Below are 25120 nucleotides of genomic sequence, written 5' to 3' on the forward strand. Positions count from 1 at the left end.
CAATCCCCTGCTCAAAGCAGAACCAATCCCCAGAAGTCCAGTCATAGAGGAGAAACCCCTTTCCCTTCCCACCATGAAGGGAGGATCCAGAAGATTCTTCTCTTCCCACTCAGGTAAAGTTTAGTATTTAGCGTTGCTCTGCCAGAGGACACGTCTAGAGCCAGTCCACCCCTCCGTCTCCCCATTTTTTATATCATGTAACTCGAGTTGTCCAGTTATGGGAACTTTTGACAGCTGTGCAATCCTACCAGAATGGATAGAAGGGGGCAGACAAAACATAGAAGAATTGCCAAATATAAGGAATAAATTTAAACAGGCTCTTTCGCCTTCCCCTTGCCAGCTTGCTCAACTCTCAATGTGCCACGGTGGAGTATTTGGGGACTTTTTTTTTTTTTTTTGTCTTCTTTGGTCAGCCAGTCTCTCTCTTTGATAGCTTGGCCTGGGAAAGAGCAAAGCTCTATGGTTTTCTGGATATTGCAGGACTCATAAAGTGCAGATAGTTTGCATTCATTAGAATCTTATAGCTTGCTTTACCATTTTATTAAGTCAAAGCCTGCACCTAAGTGGGACCTGAGTAAGATGTTTTCTGTGTATTCAAATTAGGAAAAATATTGAAGAATTGGCTGGCTGACTGTAAGGAGAGAGAGAGAGAGAGAGAGAGAGCGCAAGCAAAAATAGCCTCTGTGGGATCTTCTTGATACATGTATATTATATAAAGCCAGAAAATTAAATTCAATTTAAACTGTAGTGTTCAGGAAATCAATGCTCCCTAGGAATCCTAATGGCACAGTTGCATTAATATCTGAGTTATCTCTTGATTTTGAATTATACATAGGTTTGTCATATTCACTTGCTTATCTTGTCCCTTATGTCAGACGCCTTTTATTGAAGCAGCGATATGGTTACTGTAGTAGCGTGATACTAAATGTAAAGGGTTGTCAGTTTTATCCAAAATATATAAAAGCTTCACTACCGGTTTTTGAGGTTTCTCCGTTTTAGCTCACGGTGCCATATGGCCTTCTCAGCCAATGGCAGAATTTTAGCAGTAATAGTGTCAGCCATGTTGTTGGCTAAATTGAAACAAAATTTGCTCCTCCTCACAGTTTCCCTCACATCCACTCTGCTGCTTCCTTTTCACTCCAGACTTTGCTCAACCAGGTCTCCGGGTTCCCTTTAACATACTTTCATTTACTTGTGGTTTTCTGTCATTTGGTGTCCACGACACAAACCTAACAATCCACAGGTGACAACTAAGGAAGCGTGTCCCAAATGCTGCACTACATCTGTGGAATAAATTTAATGTCTCCTTCTCCCATTGCACCCTCTGCATGTGAGCCAGCTACAGCTGAGTTCTTTGTGCTCCCAGTGCCTGCCTACTCAAAATGAGATGTGCATGGCAAGAACTAGGTTATGGCCCATCCTCTTCCTGTAGGGATCACCAGCTGAGTTTATATGGGAGCATCCCACTCCACATCCTGTAAATGTAACAGAGGTCAGGCACCAAAACCCTGGCTGAGTCAACCAGAATGCCTTTAAAATGCCTATTCTTGCTGGTCCTGCATCAATTTCTCCCACCTCTACTCTAATGCAGGCTAGGAGTTAAGGTCTCAACATAGTCCATAATGTGATTTCTATTTGCTAAATTCTTTGCTATTTGATTAAAAATTTAACAGGCTGAGCTTTGCTAAACGATGTAATTTTCCCATTTTGATTATGTCCTGTCTTTTAAAAAAAGTGAAAATGATGAAGATCTTTCCTTTTTCTATGCATGTTTGATGCGAAATATCCTCATGTTCTCTGAACAGGGAGCTTCATCCAGACGGATTGCCACATGCTTACACAATCATACTGCTGTTCCGCCTTCTTTCGGAAACCCCCAATGAGCCATTTGCCATTTGGCAGATTACAGACAGGGATTTCAAACCACAAGTCGGAGTAATTCTTGATCGTAAGAACGATTTTACTTGTATAAATTTGTAGATAGAAATTTACAATTGTTTTGCATTCTTTCCAAAATTGTTTCAAAACCCAAATATTCCTACCGGGTAAAAAGGTATATTATTTTGTGTTCTAAATGTTTTTTTAATATTTTATTTCAATTATTCAAAAATCTGTATAAGCAGTATGTTTCTTTATCATTATTAAATCTAAGACCAGTGGAATGCACACTTTCACTAATCTGGGTCTTTAAAACTGTCCCAGTAATTGCTGTGTATACAATTAAAAAGGTACTTGGTAGAACTGTACAATGTATATGTATGTATTGTTAGTGTGGTGGCGTTCTCTTCTTTGAATAACATCAACACTATGGCCCAAATGACATTTATTTATTGTATCTTCTTGTTGTAGCTTCCACCAAATTATTGTCATTCTTTAACAAGGATACAAGAGGAGAAGTTCAGACAGTAACTTTTGATGATAATGAAGTAAAGAAAATCTTTTATGGAAGCTTCCACAAGGTAAAGAATTAAAATGATGTGCATATTATCTTGCAAATGCTTCTCTGTTAAACAAACAAGCATACAAAAACAGCTGTAATATTTATACTTTGTACAGACACAAGGCTGGCTCCAGGTTTTTTGCCGCCCCAAGCAGTGGGGAAAAAAAAAAAGCTTATCGGCAGTACTTTGACAGCAGCTCAATCGCGTCGCTCCATTCTTTGGCGGCAGTTTGGTGGCGGGTCCTTCACTTTCTCTCTTCCTCTTCAGCGGCACTTCGGTGGCAGCTCAAAGAGGAATAGAAGGACTGAGGGACCCATTGCTGAATTCCCGTCGAAGACCTGGATGTGCCACCCCAATACTGGACGGAGTGTGCCCCTTTGTATTGGCCACCCCAAGCACCTGCTTCCTTAGCTGGTGTCTGGAGCCGGCCATGTACAGACACATGCATTTACATAGTGGTTTACAAATCACAGTGAGACAAGATGCCTGAAGTAACACTTTTCAAGCTCCTATTGATGTCAGTGAAAATGACATGGGGTCCAGTGTTAGAAAGGATTTGCCAAAGGTGTGGAGGGAGGGCCCTATGTGGACAAGAGGCAGGAGACTCTTCCAGGCATATGAGACAGCAAGAAAATTATGAAGCAGAAAATAGGGAAAAGAATCCATAGAGAGAAACAATTGGGAGGAGCCTAGGGAAAGACAGAGAAAAGAGGAAGAAATAGGAGCTGAGATATATGTGGGTGTGAGAATATGCAGTCAATTGTGAGGCATCAGTAGTTTAAAAGATAAATAGCTATTTGAATTGAAGTCATGTGCTTAACAAGCACGATACATGTAATGCCTAGTAATTATACTAAGTGCAATGGCTTCTGAAATATTGAGTCTAAAATATTATTTAATATGAATTTTAGCAGAGGTGTACAGTACTTAACTAATTGCATAAATTACTGTATCTGGAGAAAGCACATATTGGTTGATAAAGTATGCTTGCAAGTATGTTCTCTTGAGCTGGAACTCTTACTCACTTCTCTGAAAGCTAGCACCAGAATGTCTTCTGTCTGTATCATCACCTTCAGCTTCCAGCACGAGCATAGCATTTTTGAAAAAATGTTTGCCAGTTACAGCTGTGCCTTGAGCCAGGCAAGATCAAAACTTACTTGATTTCTCAAGATTAATAACCATGTTGGGAGAATGTCAGCTCTCAGTCAGCCATAGGGTTATATAGATGAACGAGATAAGTGTATCTGTTGGTTGAGCAGAGTACAGAGAGTCAGGAGACCTGGATTCTGTTCTTCTGTTGGTAGCCGGCTTAGTCTGGGGCCTTGATCAATTCCTTTAATGTCTCACTATCTCAGAGTGCCCATCTGTAACATAGGGACAACACCATCTTTTGTAAGTCTCTCTGAAATCACAAATAAAATTACTACATAGATGCTAAGGTTTTATTTTTTTATGTGGTATCTGTGCAGGATGCATACACAGCAAATGCCTCTGTTGCTCGTTTGCTAGGAATGGGGTTGGCACATGAATCTGCAATGGCTGAATAGAAAAAGTATATAAGGGAAAATTGGATTAAAAGAGATAATTGATGTAAATGCAATTTTTAGACTGAAACCCAGCATGTCTAAAGCATAAATAACTAGTGAGATGTTTGACTATTACCCTAGTGTCACACAGTTGTAGTAATTTTATGCACAGATTATGCATATCCATTTTTGTCTACTTAATTCTGAAAATTTGATCCGAACAGGCTTGTCTACCTGTAACCAAAGAGCAGATGAAAGAGTCTGGCCCAGACCGTATGAATACATAGGCCTAAAAATCTCTTTTTTAAGCAATTAGATGTAAGCTATGAAAGTGAGTTAGAATAACAACATTTTTAATCACCTGAAATATATGTTCTCTTTGCTTTTCTTTATCTCCCTTTTCCTTAGCTTTCTTCTGGCTACTGCATATGGTTGCAACAGGTCCCTTTATTGATACTAAATTCAGGTTGCTATTATTGCCCACTGAGCCAGATTATATTGTGATCCTATCCTACTCCCTGGGACCTCAGTGAAAGCGGGCTAGGGTTTTTTAACTTCTCTGTAGTAACTGGGTTTTTTTTGTACCAGCATTTTAGTATGTTGAACCATGATCTTCACACCTAATTAAAACACAAGTGAATAAAAGTCACTCACTGCTAGCTTTTTATAATGTAACAAGCACAGGATACTGCCAAAAACATCATCTTGAGTACATTTATTTTCTGTTGTAATGAACTTTTCTTTCTCCACTTTAAGAAATGTTTATCCCAGGGACTTTGGGAAAGATGTCAGTAAGTGGGTTGGATCACAGCTGCATAGCCCCTAAATCTAGGGTGGTCTCTGTTTTATGCTTGGCCTCTGGCCCTTTGTCTTTCTTTCTATAACAGTTCAGTAAGATACTTGAATTTTAAGTAGTTTTGTCCATATACAGAAATGGAGTAATACTGTCAATAAAATGTAGAATAAATATTTTTCTTGGCATGAAAGTTATATTCATATATATAACAAAAAAGCAGTTACAAAATGCAGAATAGCACTTAGCATGTCTTATTCCAGATGTCAGTCTCAGGGTTCAAAGTGCTTTCCTAGAGGACTATAAAATACCTGAGTCATTTTTCTAAAGCTCTGAGCGCTATGCTGCCACCTTTCTTTTGAGGTGTCCATCATTACGTATATTGGCAGCTGGTGTCATGTTGTTCTTAGCATCCCACTATGAATACAGCAGAGGTGACAAAGTTCTCTGATACTGCTCGTAATAAAGATCAGCTTAGAAATCAGAGCTAATGGGAACAAAAAGATAGGGTATTAGTTGTGTGCATTAATTACATTCAGTAAGGCAAAATAAGAATGTAGCATTTGATGTTATTTCTGTCATTAAATAAATGCAGATAGCTACCTGATCACCACTAATTGAGGAGCAGCAGTCATTTGCAAATTGTTTAAGAAAATCCAGATCCATAAACTGACTACTAGACTATTCCTTATTCTTTGGGGGCAATTGAAATATGTATCCATTCTTTGATGTAGCGGAATGATTCCTTGCACCCTATTCCCAGAACTGAATCAGTAGCTCAGAGTCTGAGATTATTTACACCAGAGTTGATCTGGAGTAATTTTGATTTCATTGGAGGTATTCTGGATTTCACACCAGTATAACTGAAATCATAATCTGGCCATTGGACTCTCTCTCCAGCCTGACTGCTGTATGTGAGTCGGACTCTTGATGATGGCATGAAGGGCCTCCCCTGCTCATGCACCGGGTATCACTTAAAGCCCAACATGCATATGCAGGGATGAATTCTTTGTCAGACCCGTTGATTATCAGTACAGTATAATTCCAGCTCTCTGAATGCCCTGTATCTGGAAATCCTAGTTAGCCAAATCGACAGTGTGCCCACCACATAATCCTACGCTAGTTGAAATAACAACCATTTATATGAACACCCAATTATCTGAAAGTTTGGGATGTCCCCTAGGCCATTGGGATAAACAGGAGTATTTTGTAGTAATGAATATCTGTAGTTTCAGCTAGTTGAAAGTCTTAGGTTTGGGGGTGGAGGCAGTTTCGAACACATTGTAAAATGTACTTCAGAATTTTTTTGCCATTCAGTGTGAAAAAGATGACACATCTTTAAAACATGACCAAATGTGTTCCAGAATATCAAACATTTTTGTGGTTTTCATCTGATGACTTACAGATTCATTCAGTGAAAAGCAGTTAGCCTACAGCTAGTGGTACAGGGGAAATTCACTTTGGCATATTTGTAGGCTTTGTGTAGCATGGCTATGATGAAAGCTGTTGAATCTGGCAAGTGCCTTAGGAAAAATATTGGCTCCTGGATACAACCATTAAAATTACATTTAAACCTCTTGGAGAGACAGATATCTTTTATTGTTCTTTCTTTTTACTATGCTAGATTGTCTTTTAGATTACAGTCTTCCAGAAGTTGACTGCAGAGAACTTCGTAATACACTTTATTTCTTATGATGTGTAGTTTTTTAATGGAACAATAGTTTACATAGTCTGTTGATTAGTTGTAGCTAACAAAGATCATCAATTTTCTTTTAGTATGGTCCATGCAGACACACACTACTGCAAAGAATATATTTTTTGTAACTCTTCAGTGCCAGATATGGCAACTGAACTTAGTCAGAAATGATGTTTTACATTAGTTGGTTAGAAATTGGAAGGAACGTTTCTCTTAAAGTGAGGGATGTGAAAAAGAATTCAAACCAATGAACTAATATATCTTATATTTATGATCAACTTTAGGTAAATGTGCAAACATTTTAATTACAGATGTGGTTGATCTGTGAAATTCAAGCCTGGGTTCAGATTCAGATTTAAACTAGTGATGACCTGGAGAGGATTCTCAAGTGTCTGTGGGAGACCCTTATTAAATTTTCACTCTAAAACTGAAAGGAACCTTAGGGTGTTTTTCTTACTTTTGATGGAGTTTAAGTAGCACAGCACTGATATGAACATTTCCAAAGTTTGTTGGCATTCATATCCATTGTTCTGGTTTAGACCCATCTCTTATAATTCACATTTGTAAATAGGTAGTACAGTGTAACTCTTAACTGCTATGCAGATAGGCTTTGGGTAAAGGTGAAAAATATGTGCACACTTTAAATATATTTTAGTTGAAGTAAAACATATCTATAGCATGGTTAAATTTAATATGAAATTGTTTGGTAAAAGCTGCTATGACAGTTTAATCGTGTGTCATATACTAAATGAGAATGAATTTAGGGTCTTGTCATAATGCCTGAAATTTCTTGTTATGGGAGGTTTCATCACCATCCAGGTCTTTATGCCCAGTTATCTGGACATAACACATTTTTGGCATGTTAGATTACATTCTTATTCTTGTTTTGCAAAAGTTCTTCATTTGATTAACACACAAAATTTGGAAAATTAACAAAAAGCTCATAGTACATGTAATATTAGATCATGAAACTAACTGAATTAAAAAAAAATTATGGCAGTTTGTAAAGTCGTAATTCTAATTATATACAGTAATATGAATGTTTGGAGAGTTTTAGATAAGCTAAGCTAATGTCCTGGAGACAACTCTACATGGAAAATAGTTAGCCTGAAAAAAATCTAATTCTCAGGAGATTGGTCAGTCACTTGTTGACTGAAGACATTTAAGAGAGTTTCTGTTTTTTTCAACTTTATGCCAGACTTTTTAAAGTAATCACCAAATACTGTTCTGGTATTTGTACAGTATGTGATGTGATAAACAGAAAATTGGAGCATAAATAAATATACTTCAAGAATTGTCTGCTCCTGTTTTTAGCATTCCTAAATGGTAACATTTAACAGGCAGAGGTATGTAGGACCTGTGAAACCATTCTGGTGCCCTAGGTCAGGACTAAAATTATTGACCTCTGGCCAGAATTGGCCAAATTCTGTAAATAGGCAAAACTTCATACATAAATAAGGCAACAGTGGACACATTATCCTTGTGATCAGAGAGTCTTCTGGTTGATTACAGAAAAATTCAACACCAAGTCAAGTTGAAATGAAAAAGAAACGTGTTTCTGACAGCTCATCTGTGTCCCTTTTCTTTCCAACACTTGTTTCCTGGCTGTTGTGTCCCCTTTACTGTTGTCCCAGAGCTTGACCCAACTGGTCCATAGGTAAATATAGTCCCGGAGTGGAACCAAGCTGTAAAATACTGAATATTTTGGAGGCAGGACATCCTTTTATTTTATCCAGGCATAATCTGGTACTTAACCATGTACAGTCACAGCAGGACAAATCAGTATGTTTACAGTGTGTTTTACATATCTTTCTCCCTCTCCCTTTAATTACCCCTGATTTCCTTAACAGATTTCATTCTCCTTTCTCACTAGCCTTGTCTCCTTTGCTCATGTCTTTCATTTCTTTTGACCCAGTCTTCTTTCTACTACTTGTCATTTGTCCTTTTCTCTTCTTTCCAGTTTTCTATTCCCTGATGGATCTGGTGTGTTTGCTTTGTTTTTTGTTCCCCCCTTTCTTCTCCCTTCTGGGTTGTCATGTATCATGTAACGACACTCCTGCCTGACTCATCTGTGTGACTTGAACCCCAGATCTCTGGATCTAAAACAATCTACTGTCTCAACTATCAGATCAGGTCTATTAGTTACACATCAGTAGCAAACTCATAAACTTCTTGTGTGGTCCCAGCTCTTACAGGAAGAGAAGTGACATTTACTTCTTTCAGTTCTATTCTTTGTTAGTTTGTTTCTTTCTGTTTTAGAGAATTTTTTATTCAAGCTTTTAAAACTCATGTAAATTGTTCATGGTAGTTCTATGGTTTAAATGATATTATTCTTTTACTTTTTGATTTTACTTGTGTATTCATTTTGCCAAATTTTCAACTTGTTTTAAAGCAGACGTTAGGTGCTATACTTTCCTGAAATTAGCACTTTCCCCCTTTAGAAACTAGGTTCCTGGAAAGGGAACAAAAATAATATAAAAAGACATAAAAAGGTGAACACTATTAAAGGTCAAGTACATTCACATGTTTTTAGTTACATTGCTATTTTTATACCCTTTTTTGTTAGGTTCATATTGTTGTAACCTCAACAAGTGTTAAGATTTACATTGATTGCAGTGAAGTAATGGAGAAACCAATTAAGGAGTCTGGAAACATCACAACTGATGGCTTTGAAATACTTGGCAAACTAGTGAAAGGTGATCGGAAATCAGCAACAGTAAGCAGTACATTTGTATTTATTTCTTAACTCAAAACATCTTCATGATTTCTAGATAAATTTTGATTTTCTGAATAAAAGGACTTGAATGGACCAGTTAAAGACCCAGTCGTAGCACCAAATCTTGTACAAATTTTGTAAATTTTTTGTACTGCAGGAACTAAGCTACATGATTCAGAAATTTGATAATTGAGGGCTCTGTTATAGCAGACAAAGGTCTGACAAGATCCAGTGGATGGAAGATGAAACTAGATAAATTCAGACTAGAAATAAAATGCAAATTTTTAACAGTGAGGGTACTTAACCATTGGAACAACTTATCCCTGGCACTTTTAAAATCAGGATTGGTTGTTTTTTTTCCCCTAAAATATATGCTCTAGTTCAAAGATGAATTAATTCTGGGAAGTCCTATGCCTGCTGTTATACAGGAGGTCAGACTAGATAATCACAGTAGTCCATTCTGGCTTTATAGTTTATGCTGAACAACTGCTGCTGCTATGAAAGTTATGTCAATTGTCATAGTACAATGGGCTCACTGTATATGTAGTGTATGATCAATACTACTATTTGGGCTTCATAAGGGCCTTAATTCATCAGTCTAATCTTCATCTGTAGACTCTAATGGGTTTCTGGTGGGCACCTGAATCTGCTTGTGGGGATTAGATTTCAGGATGAGGGCTCATAGATGAAAGAGAAGAAATTGCTGTCATCCTGCAGCTCTATCTAATGGCCATCTTCTTCCCTTAGTCTTCCTTACAAACTATTCCCCACTGATGTCAGTTTCACACATGGATCTGGGTCAATGTACAACCCAGTGATGCAGTCTGTAAAGTTACTCCAGATGTTCTCAGGCCAGATTCCATGTTGACATGTACAGGCATTTAGCAGATGTGGAAACTGCATTCTTCATTAAGTGCTGTGAAATATTTGTGTATTCAGTTACCTTTTGCGCCAGAACAGGAGCAGGAGGTCAACAGAAGCATCGGTCCTTGGGGTAGTTCCTGGTATTAATGAAATGTTTTAGTGTTTTCAGCATTTTTTTTCTTTTATTCTTATCAAAAATAGCAGAGTAAAATTGAAGTATATTAACTATGTACAAAATGGAGCATTCTGTAGATGTTTCATTCTTAAATGTATTCATATTAGGTCTGCTTCTCTCTTGAAACATTTATAATTAATGCATCAAGGAATAAGAGAAATTTCCTTTGTTTTACAGTTTGAAATCCAGAGTTTTGACATAGTATGTAATGCAGTTTGGACTAGCCGTGATAGATGCTGTGATCTTCCTTCAATGGTAAGTGTAAGTGGACCAGATCCTGTTCAGGAAATAGTATTCATAAAAGACTTGGCAACTTTAATATTAACCAGCTGTTATGCCTCATACCTATGAGCCTATGTCAATCACAGTTGTCAAAGCTTGCAATGTACAGCTCTGTATTTCAAAGTCTTCTGTAGGAAAGAATAAGTTCAGAATGTGCTGAAATGATTCAGCTCAAGAATGATGGCACAAGTATCAGACAGAGTCAGAAATATATTCTAAATTGCAATAATATTTAACTTCCTTGCTATTATGTATGTCATGTCCACATTTATTTGTATTAAAATAGTTGTATGATTGAACTTGAAAAAAATCCCATTTATTTTTGTCTGTGTTAGCTGATTATCCAATGCAAAACTTTCTGTCTTGGTGAGGGAATAGAAGAGAATTTGGAATTAGAGCATATGAAACACAATAAAGATTGTGCACCAATGTGTGTTCCTGTCCCTCCACTGTTGTAAATATTCCATTGCCTTAAGAAGATCCTAGAGGAAATAAACTAATAACAAATCTGAAAAACACAGTAGGAAATCTTGGAAATTACTATTTTTCTGTTGAACTCAGTTATACTTCAGAATAGAGTTTCTTCTTAGGTTATGGAGATTTTTTTTGTTATTGCTGTGAGGGGAAAAAAACACCACCAGCTAATACATTTCTTTTAAAGAGAGTGTGTGATGAATGTGCTTGAATTTTCAGAGGGATGAAGCAAAATGCCCAGCTCTTCCAAATGCTTGTACATGTACACAAGACAGCGTGGGACCCCCGGGACCTCCTGGACCTGCTGTAAGCAGCTATTAGTACAGAGAAATTGTCTGGTTTTCTAAATGTAGGGAGATGTTTCTCAAAATAAGGAAAGACAGTAATGGCAGAAATCAAAGAAGCATTTCCATAATGCCCTGTTAATGCACCTCAATCTGGACTTCACAGAACCCTTGCATTTGATCTCCTGGTGTTCCTTTACTACATGGAAATGTCAGCTGTGCTCATGAGTGCCATACTGTATGGTAGTTTTTGTCAGATGTACAAACATCAACAAGGAAGAAATTTGGGATCAACAGATCCATGTCACCATTTAAATTAGCCCACTATTCTTTTTTCTGAGTTTAAAACACAAGTCAGATTCTGCAACCTTTATCTGTTCTGAGTAGTGTGCTACTTCTCAAGTAGTCCCACTGAAGTCGATATGTTTACCTGTGGAGTAAGACACTCAACGAGGAGTAGTAAGGGAGACAGAACCTGGTCCAACAAAAGGCAAATCTTCCTCAACTTTGCACTTACAAGTATCTATAGAGAATATATATGGTGGCTCAGTTAGATACAGAGAATTTACCTTTGTGCATCGGAGGAAAATGTCATAACACAGGAGCAATACAGTTGTCTTCAAGGCCTGGGCACTCATAGGAGGTGAAGTAGATTCTTAGGCCCAGATTTGTAAAGGTATTTAGGCTTGGCTGTGTTCAGTGTTGCAGTGCCTAACAGCTTTAGAAGCATGAGTCTCATTTTCAAAAGGGATTCAGGCATTTAAGAGCCAAAATCATATTGACAATCAATGGCATTTTGGCTCCTAAGTGTTTGAATCGCTTTTGAAAATGAGGCTTAGGTTCCTAATGCACTGCAATGCTAAGAACAGCAACACTTAAAAACCTTTAAAAATCTGGGCATTAGTGCCATTTACTTTTACTCTGCATTGACCTTTTCCTCACTGGCGGTGATGTAGAGGGGCTTTGTACCTGCTCTGCAGTGAGGATCCTTGGAGCTTCCCTTCAGGATGAAACAATGCAAATGAGCAGCTGATGCAAGTGAGTTCACCACACTTCTTTCCCAAACAGCCTTCTTCAGATCCCTGAGTCATTCTCTCTGCAATGGGTCTGCAGAGGTTACTGCAACCCTGTGGCCACACTTAGTCCCTCAGAACTTTTGAAGGAAGAGGGGAAATGCTGCCCCCCTTAAATCAATAGGCGTTTTGCCACTGATTTAAATGGAGTCAGGATTTTATCCAAAGAGAGAGATTTTTTACTTTGTTGAGGAAAGAAGTTGGTTACCTCTTTGTGGATGGGGAGATCAACAATAGGGCTGTGTGTGAAGGATTATCTTCAGCCTCATGGCCCTTTCTTCTCTCATTTTGAATTTATCAGCCTAGAATGCTGTATTAGGAATTTGCAGTCCTTCTAAGATCCTCCCAGCTGCTCATCAGTCAGCTCGAGAGAACCCATCCAATTGACTTCAAGGAGTTCAGTGCTCCCAGACTCCATCCCAGGGCTCAGGAGGGATGGAGGTGGGTGGCCTATCATAAGCATTACATGGCTGTGTTTAAGGAGGGGACTTGTAGCGTTTGTGTCTGCAGAGCTGGGTTAGGCAATACAGCTCCAATCAGTTATGTCATTATTCTCAAAGAAGAATATAAGCAAAGGTTCACTATACATAGAAGTACAGTTTGCACTGTGCAGTGTGTTAAACAATACTATACTTCCCTATAAAATGGAGTTCTGCTATGTCTGAAATCACTCTGAGTAACATCCACTATGCAGTATGGTTCATTTCTTAACTAGTAAAAGCATGAGGTTGGATTATCACATTTACAAGTCAATGTGGGATTTGATCCAGGACCGTGGTAAATTCACATTCTGTTTTTATTGAGCTCTAAATTTGATTGATGGAATTGCACCTGATTTGTGTGAGTCAGAGACTGAGATAGGAGCTCCTTTTTTTATTCTTCTATTTACATTTTCTCCAAATAACTATGGTGGTGGTGTTATTTGAGTTTCATTAAGAAACATGGATACCTGTCATAGGAACAGCCATATTGGATCAGACCAAAGGTCCATCTAGCCCAGTAGCCTGTCTTCTAACAGTGGCCAATGCCAGGTGCCCCAGAGGGAATGAACAGAACAGGTAAACGTCAAGTGATCCATCCCCTATTGCCCTATCCCAGCTTCTGGCAAACAGAGGCTAGGGACACCACCTCTGCCCATCCTGGCTAATAGCCATTAATTGACCTATCCTCTATGAACTTATCTAGTTCTTTTTTTAATCCTGTCTCTCTGGCCCTAGAGAAATTTTGGCCCTTTCAAACAATCTTTCAGTGATCTTTGAGATTAGTTTTGAAAGTAAACCGTAGTCTCTCAAAAGGACCAAAGGTTGAAATAAGCTTCTTTTAAGATGCACTGTGCTCCACTGAGCAGAGCTGGCAGGGGCTGATTCCACAGTCACAGCGTTCAACTTGGTATCCTGAGTGGGATCCAAACCTCATGGCTGCCATGGAGTGATTGCTCCTCCTGACTCTGTGATAGCTCACTGAGTCTTTGCAGATGACACCAGAGAGGCCCTGTGCATGCTCAGAACATTCCCATCTCTGTACATTGAGTTGCAGAGAGCCTTGAAGGGGCTGAATGGTCAAAACAGTAATCCCAGGAAACAAACAGCTTCAAATGGAGCTGTCAGTTGGGACAGGAGAATGGGTCATTCCTCCTCTTTGAGGGCAATGAGGAAGGGCATCATAGAAACCCTCTCCTACTCCGAACCTTCTTTGTCTCATGTTAGTTCTCCTCACTCCTTCAGAAGCTGGTCCTCAGGGTTACTGCAATTCCTAGTCTGCAGTATTTCTGTGATCCCCACATGGAGACAGATGGGGCTCATAGTCCACAAAGTGCTGCTTGGATAGCATAAATTCCCTATTTCCTAGGCATCAACACGGGTCCTCTAGGTCAGTGAGGCTGTTACTGATTTGGGGCCTGATGCAGCTCTTACTCTTGCATTAGTGCTTCTTTGAACACCAAGCATGCCAAGATCTGTTCATATCAGAACTTTATTCTTGCTTGAAACCTTGGGTCAGCTGGTCAGTTTTATCATGGGGATGGATAATTTCTGCCTGTACAAGTTATCTTCTCCTTCCCCCAGTGTGTATATTTATTTTCTTTTCAAATGTCTATTTTAGGGTGGTCCAGGCACTAAGGGGCCTAGAGGTGAAAGGGGTTTGACTGGAACTGCCGTAAGTATCTCTCTGGAATGCATTTCAAAGTTTATATGCACACCACATGGAATTTTGGATGTTAAAATCCACAGTAAACTAATATATCCAAGCACCCAAGTTTAAGTGTTTTCTGAGTAGGGATAAGTCTGGATGTTATTTATATATCTGGTCTGTGTGTCCTAGGATCCTGTTGTCCTCTGCTTTTCGCATAGGGGAGCCAGATCATGTGTATCAGTGGTAGGAGCCATGGAAAGTTGGGAATGCCAACTCTACCTCATGGTTTCCCTTCTCTGGGGAGGCACTAGGGGGTCAGAGGACGCAGGCAGTCACTCTCTGGGACACTTTCCTCTCCAGAAGTAGTGGATATCTATGTTTATATTCATGCTGCCAAATGCATATAGTTTCTTGGCTTGATCCTGCGATCCTTACTAAGGTAGCAGCATCAACCCTCCTGTGGACAATGATGGAAGCACAGCTTTAATAAGGACTTGCAAGTTCAAATGTTATTCAAGTATCAACTAAGCCCATGCTGCTGGCCTGTCCTACGTGCATGTCCATACGAATCCTTTAGCTGCAACTCTAGGAAGAAACCATGGTTTAATATCTTTTTAATTTTGTGTTTTAAGGGGCCACCTGGTCTTCCTGGTGAGGCAGGTCCACCGGGTCCTCAGGGTCCACCAGGTCCACAAGGGATCAATGGACTTTCAATTCCAGGAGAACCAGTGAGTAACCATTCTGTATTTGTGAGTGAAACTGTGTGGAGACAGAGAACTGATACATCATGGGAGCGGTCTCCGAAAATCTCTGACCATCATGTTTTGTCATTTCTTCTTGCCCTGTAGCTCAAAAGTTGGTTGCCTTTAAAATGTCACATTGTTTTACCCTGAGTGTTACACGTACTACAGTCTTGGGGATTATATATGAAGTAGTGTGTGGTGTGTTTCACTGGTTTATTTTACTGCTTTTCTACACACTGTCCAGACCTTCAGACTCTGAGACTCAAATTTTCAAAGTCGGATGTTGAGAAGTTAAGAATCTGAAGTCACAGCTAAGCTTTTTCACAGATTTATGCATGTCTGCAGTGATTTATATATCTAGCTTCTTTCTTTAGGTAACTAAATCAGCAGTTAGAAGTGTAAAGCAGGTAATGGGTGCCTAAATTTAGGCATCCAAGTTTTAAAGCTTGGCCTTATGTTCTTTTGGTGCTTTGTTGGCGCTGTTCCTTTCTCGTATACAGCTATCCATGCCAACTTCTGATTTCATTTGCATTAATGAACATATAAAGTAACTCCATTAACATCAGTGGACTTTCCCACACTGGTCAGAGAGCAGAATATAGCCCTAAGTGACCACACAGCATCCTGACACTACTACTGCCAACTCTTGGTCACTTCAACATGTAGCCAGAGAAGATCTTATTATGTCTTAACTTGCTGTTTCCTATGAGAGTATATTAGGGATATCTGGAATGTTGTAACAATCTATATGGCTAAGTGTTATTCTTCATTAGGAATATTGGCAGAGTTGGCTTCTAACTGGAAAACACACCTTACATTCAATAGGCAATTCATCTTCTCTGTCTGATAGATTTATAAGTGGCCTAATTCAAAACAGAAAACCAAAAAGACATGATGGTAGAAATTAGATCCACATTCCCTTTAGGAAAGGACCAAATGGAAGGTCAGTATATGGTTTTCATGTATGCTTGAAGGAAAAACTTCATCAGGATGGCCCATGGATGCCAAACAGCATGGAAGGCTAAATGCATTCCTTGTGTTTGTGGAATGTGATAAATATTTTTGTTTTGTCCCAGGCAATTTGAAAGACTTTGAAGTATGAAAACACAAAGAAACATATTGCTTGGAACTTGTCATTGATGAAATTGTTTCCAGAACAAAACATTGTAATGTCTCTCTGAGGTCTTGCCTTCACTTCCAGAGTAAGTCAACCTAAGCTACACTACTCCAGCTACGTGAATAACGTAACTGGAGTCCATGTACATAGGTCGACTTAACCACTGTGTCTTCATTGTGCTGTGTCGATGTGGGATGCTCTCCGGTTGACATCCCTTACTCTTCTCAGAGAGGTGGAGTACCGGATCAACCAGAGAACACTCTGCTGTCAATTTAGCGGGTCTTCACTAGACCCGCTAAATCAACCTCTGCTGTATCAATTGAAGCAGCGTCAATCTCCCCATAGTGAAGACCAGCCCTGAGTCATGAAATTGTATTCCTAATACCAATTTGTGATGATTATAGGGTCGCCAAGGAATGAAAGGTGATGCTGGAGAACCAGGGCTACCAGGCCGATCAGTAAGTTAATTTTTTATGTCATTTGCCTGTATAGCGGTGCGTGGACACTTTTCGTACAACTCTCAGTGTTGTGAATAGAACTTTTTTGCTCCCTGTATATTGCATAGGACATGTGCTGGGTAACATTAACAATCTGAATTATAGGAAATATGAAACCATTTAAAATGTGAATAAGAGAAAATAAATAAATAGAGAAATCAATGTTCAATTCAGCTTGTTTGCAGTTGTACATATATGTAAGGGAAATGATTCCATGTTGATTGTGGGATTAAGTTTAGAAGAGGAGAACAACTAAGAATGCATAGAATAATCAAATATCAAGAACACGTCTATTGTCTTTTTCAGGGATTTATTTTCAGGGGGAGTTTTGGGACTATGACTTGCTATGACAGCTGTGGACCATATGTATACTGTTGATATATGAGCCTCAATCTGCCCATACGTTTACATAAATAGGAACCCTTTGTGTAAATTGAGGATAGTATACAGCCTATACTATTTGTATTATCTGAAACACTCACTCAGGCAGTAGAAAATGCCTGGAATGGACCAGAAGATATCTCTAATTCCTGTAATTCTGGGCCTGACCCTGCAAGGTGCTGAGGTCCTCAGTTCCCATTAAGCCCTCTGTAACTACCTTCAAGTGTTTCTTCTTGACACAGAAGCTACAATACTAAGAAAGAATATAAAATGTGGCAACAGCTAATTATAAAATAGAACAGGCAGAGACTAGTGGTAATGAGAAAAGGGGGTAATAAAGAGAAACTGCAACTCATGCTCTTCACAACAACCAAATTGATAGAGCATTGTCTTACAACCAGAGTTTAGTACCAAGTGTTTAATAACTAGTCAACATTAGTAAGCCATGGCTGAAAAGGCTTTTGAAAAAGATCTATATTCTGGTAATAGGATTGAAAATGTAAAACACATTTTTAAGGGAAATAAGGAAAAATGGGATAAATAATAAAGTACATTGCATTGTTAAAATACGGCTGGTCTCGTTGCCATAGGAGTGTTTAGTACAGATCAAGTACGTGTTCTGTCTTATGTGAATGTCTCATTATTTTTTCCCATAGGGAACCCCAGGTTTGTCTGGCCCACCTGGCCCAGTGGGACCACCAGGTGACAGGGTAAGGTCTTTTCAGTCTACAGTGTTATGGCACAAGCCATGCTCCATTTGTAGCACATGAAACTCCAGCACTGCTTTCTGTTTTTCAGCTTCTTCCTTTTTTTAGAAATAAGTCCTCTGCCCAGAGTCCAGCGAGACTCAGGAAGGATGCTTGGTGGGGACCAGGAAGATTGTGGGGAGGATCACCCATGGGCCATAAAACAGCCACAGAACTTGTGCAGAGGCTACTCAAATTCACTGACCGGACTGGGCTCTATGACTCCTATGCAGAGAGAATGAGAGATCCACTGAGCAGGACTCCTCTGACCCTGCTAATATCCTGGTCCCCTCCCACATTCTGTCTGCTGTTGTTAGGGAGTCCCATGGAATGGCATGTCCACAACATGGGGGATGTGCATGTACAGAACCTACTGTTAAGGCAGTATTTGTCCCTTTATGCTTGACCTCTGATCACTGGGAGTTAACAGCCACTTAGAGAACTGCTGTGTTAGGCTGTTTAGATGGAACTTCTCAAGACCATTCAGAAGCTGCTTCCTTTATCATTTTAGAAGCTTATTCTCTGCATTGCTTAATCCTCTCCATGAGCAGGGCTTTGCTTTATCAAAGTGGGGCAATAAGGAGGAATCTTTGACCTAATGGGCCCCTTTCTTCTTTCTTATTGAGATCATCAGTCACTTTGGGCTGAACCTCCAATTCCACCTCTGGGAAGGAGGCAGCAGATTTCTAATGATTATATATATGGCTGTGTCTGAGAGACAGGCACTCCACTCTCAGTGAGTCAGCAGCCTGAGGCTCTCTTAATTTGGGTAAAACTGTGCCAATGAGATATTTAACTGGCAATAGCAATGGTGCATATTTAAATAACTGACACATTAAATTATACATACATTTTAGCATTAATTATGAATAGCACCATTATACATAGCTTTAAGGGCCACTAGTTTTAAATGAAGATTGCTGCAGCCTTAGGCCTGTCCTTATTCAGGGCCGGCTCTAGCCATTTCGCTGCCCCAAGCATGACGGCACGCCGCGGGGGGCGCTCTGCTGCTCGCCGGTCCTGCGGCTTCGGTGGACCTCCCACAGGCTTCCCTGCGGGGGATCCGGTGGTGCCGTGGCTCCTGTGGACCTCCTGCAAGCATTCCTGCGGATGCTCCACCGGAGCTGCGGGTCCAGCGGACCCTCTGCAGGGACGCCTGCGGGAGGTCCACCGGAGCTGCCTGCCGCCCTCCCGGCAACCGAAAGAGCGCCCTCCTGGCATGCCGCCCCAAGCACGCGCTTGGCGCTGGTGCCTGGAGCCGGCCCTGTCCTTATTAATCTGTAAATATTTTCATTTTTGGAATAGGGTTTCACAGGAAAAGATGGTGCCACAGGACCCAGAGGCCCACCTGGATCAGCGGTAAATATAATACCTCAGCATAGAATGAACCAAGAGATATAACCCAAAAAGGAGAGAATTCCACAATGCTTATTTTGAACTCCATCAAATGAATCCTTTATCATATTTGAAAAAACATATCAAATGAACATTATGATGTTGAGAACTATTGGAAAGGGAAGAAGTTGTTTAAAACTTGCAAACTCTTAATTTAAAAATGATACACAGAACTACTAGGGCTTGATTCTGTTTTCATAGTGGTGTTACTCAATTGACTTTCATGAACTTTACTTATTCCTTAATTACTGTTGGGTTAGAAAACAATATAGGGAAACTGGATCAGGTAACTATAGACCCAATAATTATGAAAAATTATCACTTCAGGACAAATAGAAGAATATTTGAGTAGTTATGACTAATTAAAAATATTGAACTTTATAGCACATGTTGGTGGCTGTATTGGACAATGTGCTGGTCTTTCATTTGTTCAAATCTATCTAAAAATCACTGACGTGAATGTTGTAGACTCATGGTCATGACTTCTGCACAAATCACAGAACTACAATAGGGCCAAATCATGTGCTCTTTATTCAGGAAACCCTGAATAAAAACGAAACCGGAGGCACCTGGGTGCTTTTGAAAATCCCACTAGGTGCCTATCTGCATCTTTAAGCACCTAAATGCCATTGCAATTCTGGCTCTATGTTAGGGATAAGAATAATTTTCTCTTAAACGTGCTATTCACTTACGTATATTGGGTGCAGCTACACTGAAAACAAAACCCACGGCAATGCATCTCAGAGCCTGGGTCAACTAAAAATAGCAGTGTAGATATTCCCGCTTGGGCTCAGAAACCCACACCATGAGCCCGAATCAGTTGACCCAGGCTCAGAGACTGGCTGCCATCATTTTTGTTTGTTTGTTTTGTACAGCGTAGATGTACCCATTGTGGCAGATTTCAGAACCAGTTACGCTCAGCCACTCACGTTGTTTCTTAGCATTCCTTTGTATGTTGTTCTGTTTTAGGGCGCTCCAGGCGTTCCAGGAGTAGCAGGTCCAAGTGGAAAACCAGGGAAACCAGGAGATCGTGGGCCACAAGTGAGAGAATGATTTATATTTACAGTATGAGTTGTAACATACTCTGGCTGCAGATAAATATGTGACTTACCCTGGCTTTAAAATATTTGTCTCATGTATGTTCATGAAAGTGGTAAATACATTGAAGCTGAGCTAAGGCCACAAACCTAATTTTTAAACAATTTCATTTTATAGTACTTCCTTCTGTTCATTTTAATAGTTGGGCCTGGAAACTGTGGTTACTGGTTTCTACTAAGAAAAAAGCACAGTCTGTATGTGCCAAGACACATATTTCTACACTGTGTAAACATCAAGAGCTAGGTCAGCAGAATAACTGGAAATTGGTTTTTTTTTATAGTAAAAAGTGGTATAATGCTGAAGGTGGAAAATCTTTGATAATGTTATATGATCGCTGGTGGTTTGCAAATGTTTGTGATTTAACAACATGATTTAAACATTATTTAAGTACTGTGGGCTCTATTGAGGCTTTGACAGCCACGGCCCCACAGTGGAAGGGAGGGAGCAGAAGTATCGTGGTCCCAGGAAACATTTGAGCTGAATCAGCCAGAAAAGGAGCTGTGATGTCTCTGAAAGAGTGCAGGATTCATTCCCTTGTGCCAGCCAGTTTGGAAAGGGGCAGAGTTCTCCATCTTCATGGAGTGTATAGTTCTTAGGCAGTGTGGTCTGGCGGAATGAGCACAGGCACGAAAAGTTAGGTGTTTGTGTATTCTAATGCTGGCTCGGTCTCTGTGAGGCATTGGGAAGTCACTTCAGCTTTCTTCTTCTGTAAAATGCAATTAATGCTATCTAACCTACCAGCTTGCTGGGCGGTTGTGAGGATTCATTAGTTTGTCTGTCCAACGCTTTGAACAAATAAAGTGCTATTGTTATTTTTAGTTCTGCTATCAGTGCTAGCCACCCCTCCTCCTAACAGGCCAGGAGCACAAAAGCCAACATTGTGTCTGTCCTTGTACAGGCACTCAAAAGAAGAAAGAGGCTATCTATGCCCTGACCCATGCAGGAATAACCTTAATCTAGCCAAATCTGTATAAATTCAGAAAGTACAAGTACTGTTTAAGTACTTCTAAACGCTAATCCCAGAGTTCATGCCATTTAAAAGTATAATTTGCTTCAAATTTCCCACTTTCCTGTGAAGTGACACTGCACGACATCACATCTAGTGTTTCAAATGTTTTCAGAACAGATCCCAGCAGGAATTCTGGCTTGTGCTTTGTGCAGATGTTTTCTGAGACTCATGGTAGACAGGATTTCGACATTTAAGTTTGTGTTTTGCATTAGAAGTGCCAAAGGTGCAGCCCAAGGTCCAAGTACAGCCTGCAAAATCCTGACATGTAGTCCAGGCCTGGCTGGTATTTGTAACCGCAGGTCCAGGAGAGAACTGGTCACCTGCCCGCTGCTGTTGGTGAACTCGAGGAGCAAATAACCTCTCTTCACATAGGATTAGATCTTGTCATTTTTGCTCCTGTTGAGTGGTATGTGGTATAAGGTAACACTCAGTGTAAGTAAGTGTGACGGGACCTGGCACTTACCAGAGAAGATGCAAATATACTCAAATATTATTACCTTATACCAAAAATTAAATTCAAATTATATGCAGCCCTCGGGCTCCTGGCAAATTGCCAGTGAGTGTTGACATCAGGGTTATACATTTGGCCACCTCAGTTTTAGCCAATAAATGCACTGCAGCTCTTACAAACGTTGCAAAATCAAGTAGATCACAGAAGTTCCTTAACGGATTAGTATGGCTGTAAAAGGTTTTGTACCTCAATGCACATTAGTACTAAGTCAAGCTGTTCTCTGAAGCATTAACTGAATTTTCATAGATTTGCAAAGTTTCACCTTGATAATTTGCTAACAAGTACTCCCAAAAGAAAAGGAAGTGGGATTTTAGATCAGTAATAGACAGAAGAGAAGAAAAGAAAAGAATCAGAGCACTATGGCATCTGTTAACTGTTAGGAATAAAGAAGTCATTTATGTTTTCTATATAGAGTTGCAATGGAGAGATCCTTCCAGGGACCTAGCATGCTGTGGCTAGCCCTGGAACCCTCTTTAAAGGGGGTTGCACAGTATGTGTAAGGGAACTCTGTTCAGGAGTAAATGCAGCCTCAGATTTTATTCACTTCTGTGCATGGTCCCGTGGAGACAGCACATGAGTAGGGGAAGATCTTCTGGGGAAAGCAGTCAAGCCTGTTGTCTTTTAAAGTATATTTCTTGGCTTATCCTTTCTCAGCTGCGGAGTCTTGCCACAATTCCAGCCTTCACCCCACTGCTCAGAAAAGTCCCAGATAAAGCAAAAGCTAACATTGCCTCTCAGTCACCCCAAGTATCCTCATCACAGGAGGTCAACAAACTAGAATGGTGGCAGCAGCCGTTTTCTCTCAACATTCTGGAAAGCAGTTGGCTGAAGTGCACATTTTTCTCCGTTAAAAGAAAATAAAGTGAAATCTAAACAGAATGTTGCCAGGTTGGATGAGGACACAAATGGACAAGCTTCACTCAGTAATTGAAAAGACAATTGTGTTGTTGAACAGGTAGTATTCTCAAACATCCCAATGGAAAATTAGTTTAGTCTTTAGGCAGGTCTGTCTTTAGTATTCAGCTGTATTAATGACAACCCTTTGCATCATTTACAAATCAAAATCAAGTATTTCCTTTGCGAGGTTGCTGATGTGAGGCTCAGGATCATTCAGCTTCAGTGAAGTTTTGAAAATTGACTAATGCACCTTCTCATTAATGAGAAAGGATCTATTTGCATTGGCGAGATTAATGCTTTTGATGTTTCTCAGCTATCGAAATTTTGCTGGCAATAAATATCTTTGAGGAATATTTTGCCTTTTGTATTGGAGCAACACTCTCCAACAAAGTTAATGGAAAGGTTGTTGCTTAGAAACCAGTGATGCAATATGCCCCTTTGAAAAAGCTTTTCAACCAGCTAGCATGGCTTTTGGCTGATGTGAGCCTTGAGAAGTTTCTTTTTGTTTGATCGGCACTGCACTGCAAAAATATTTCTGCAAATAGCATGCAGCATGTGAGCATTTGAAGTTTGCTTCAATTGGTTGCCCTCTTTTCTGTGTTCATGTTTTGTAGACACTCCAGCAAATGAGCTCTATGGAACAATTAATTTTAAGCAAACATTAGAGAATATGGTCAGAAAGTGGCTAGGATAATTGACTAAAATGAATTTTTAATTCATATGTGCATCCATTTAATCAGGGAACTGAGACACACTATATGACAATGTTTCCAATCAAAGCAGCTTAAGAATGTTACAGACGAAGAAATATTTACACAAATATATTCAGCAAATAGGTACCGGTATAAATAAATTCATTTCCAGAAAATAGCAACATGCTGACAATTTGCAAACAGAAAGAGAAACTAAATTTATTGAATAAAATTATTTGTGATGAATTCTGGGTGGGATCCAGGTTAGGTGTTGCAGTGGTGAGTGTCATGGAGCCTAACTTGTAGGCACCTAAGAAATCCCAGGGACAACACTGTGATCCACAAAGCCGAGTTAGGTGCCTAGGCTCCCTATACAATTAATGGGGAGAGACAGGCTCCTTAGATTGCGATCCACAAAAGCCGGCATGCTAGGTGCAGAGCCTCCTAAACTAGCCAATGGGAGATGCCAACCAGAGGGGTGTGGGCTAAGCCCTGCTCCGCTCAGAGATAGGCACCTAAGTCTGGGCTGCAGGGAGGTGCCTATCGCTTCTTGCAGTCCACGAACGGAACTCTGGAATGAGGTGGCTTAGGCGCCTTAGCGGCTTCTTGTGGGAATGAGTTAGGCCTCTGCTTTGCTGCACACAAAACAGCACTGGAGGAGGAGGAGGAGGAGGAGGAGATGCCTACCTTATAGCTTTTAACCCAGTGCTTTACATACTGACCTGGGAGACACTGGTTTAATTCCCCCTCTCTCCCGAGTAGGAGAGGGGATTTGAAGAGAGATCTCCCACCTTTCAGTAGAGTGCTCCAGCCACTGAACTGTGGAGCACTTTGATGTGGGGCTCCCTCAGTCTTTCCCGCTGAAGCTGTTCCACTATGGATAAATAACAAAAACGTGACTGGAGCAGGGGGACTGGACCATACACACAAGGGTACCTTAGGGCCTAGGCACTGGGCTACAGAGTCATTCCCACTCTCTGAGCCTAAGTTGCTTTGTGGGTTGCACCCTATTTACCAAGATATTCATATTATATATACTGGAGTAGAAAAAGCCATAATATTTCCCTATGTAATTCATGAGAGAAATGTGAGAGATGTTTTTGTATCTAGCAGGCCTTTAACATTGTCTGCATAACCGGGAGTCAAACTATTCTTGCTTCAACGCTGTTCTGTCAACGTTTGCTTTGAATTTTGAGTATTGATGTGACAGTGTTTTCTTAGGCAAACTTTAATCTCTGAACCCATGATCATATGGGTTGTATGCTTATTATTAATCAATTATTAGTTTGCAAATTATAGGCATGATGTGCTCCAGTGGCTATGAATCGTGTCCACACATGCCATTTCAAAGTAGCCATTCCAACTCCTTAATTTGAGGCCTTATGATCTCAAAGGAAGTTTATGAAACACTGCTATTGCATTCAAATTATATCCAGCTCTACTGTGACCTCAGTGGAATGATTTGTTATAGTGTGTTATTGAAGTTATTTGTGGGTACAACAAGAATGTTATGAAAAAAATCAGCTACTGCCCACATTCAGCATTTGCTTTTATAATAGTGTTAAATGGGCTGCTTAAAA

The 25120-nt window shown here is 40.0% G+C and overlaps 1 protein-coding gene across 1 annotated transcript in view; it reads left to right on the top strand.

The window, feature by feature from the left end:
- COL12A1 (collagen type XII alpha 1 chain) overlaps nt 1–25120 on the top strand; it is a 138649-nt gene that overhangs the window by 102895 nt on the left and 10634 nt on the right. Inside the window, 11 exon segments of the mRNA XM_050950508.1 lie at nt 1806–1948; nt 2350–2459; nt 9023–9172; nt 10389–10466; nt 11187–11273; nt 14425–14478; nt 15087–15182; nt 16719–16772; nt 17849–17902; nt 19244–19297; nt 20303–20374. Of these exon segments, the coding sequence (XP_050806465.1) occupies nt 1806–1948; nt 2350–2459; nt 9023–9172; nt 10389–10466; nt 11187–11273; nt 14425–14478; nt 15087–15182; nt 16719–16772; nt 17849–17902; nt 19244–19297; nt 20303–20374 (952 nt within the window).

The sequence above is a fragment of the Gopherus flavomarginatus genome, chromosome 4, assembly GCF_025201925.1.
Source record: "Gopherus flavomarginatus isolate rGopFla2 chromosome 4, rGopFla2.mat.asm, whole genome shotgun sequence".
NCBI classification, from domain to species: domain Eukaryota; kingdom Metazoa; phylum Chordata; order Testudines; family Testudinidae; genus Gopherus; species Gopherus flavomarginatus.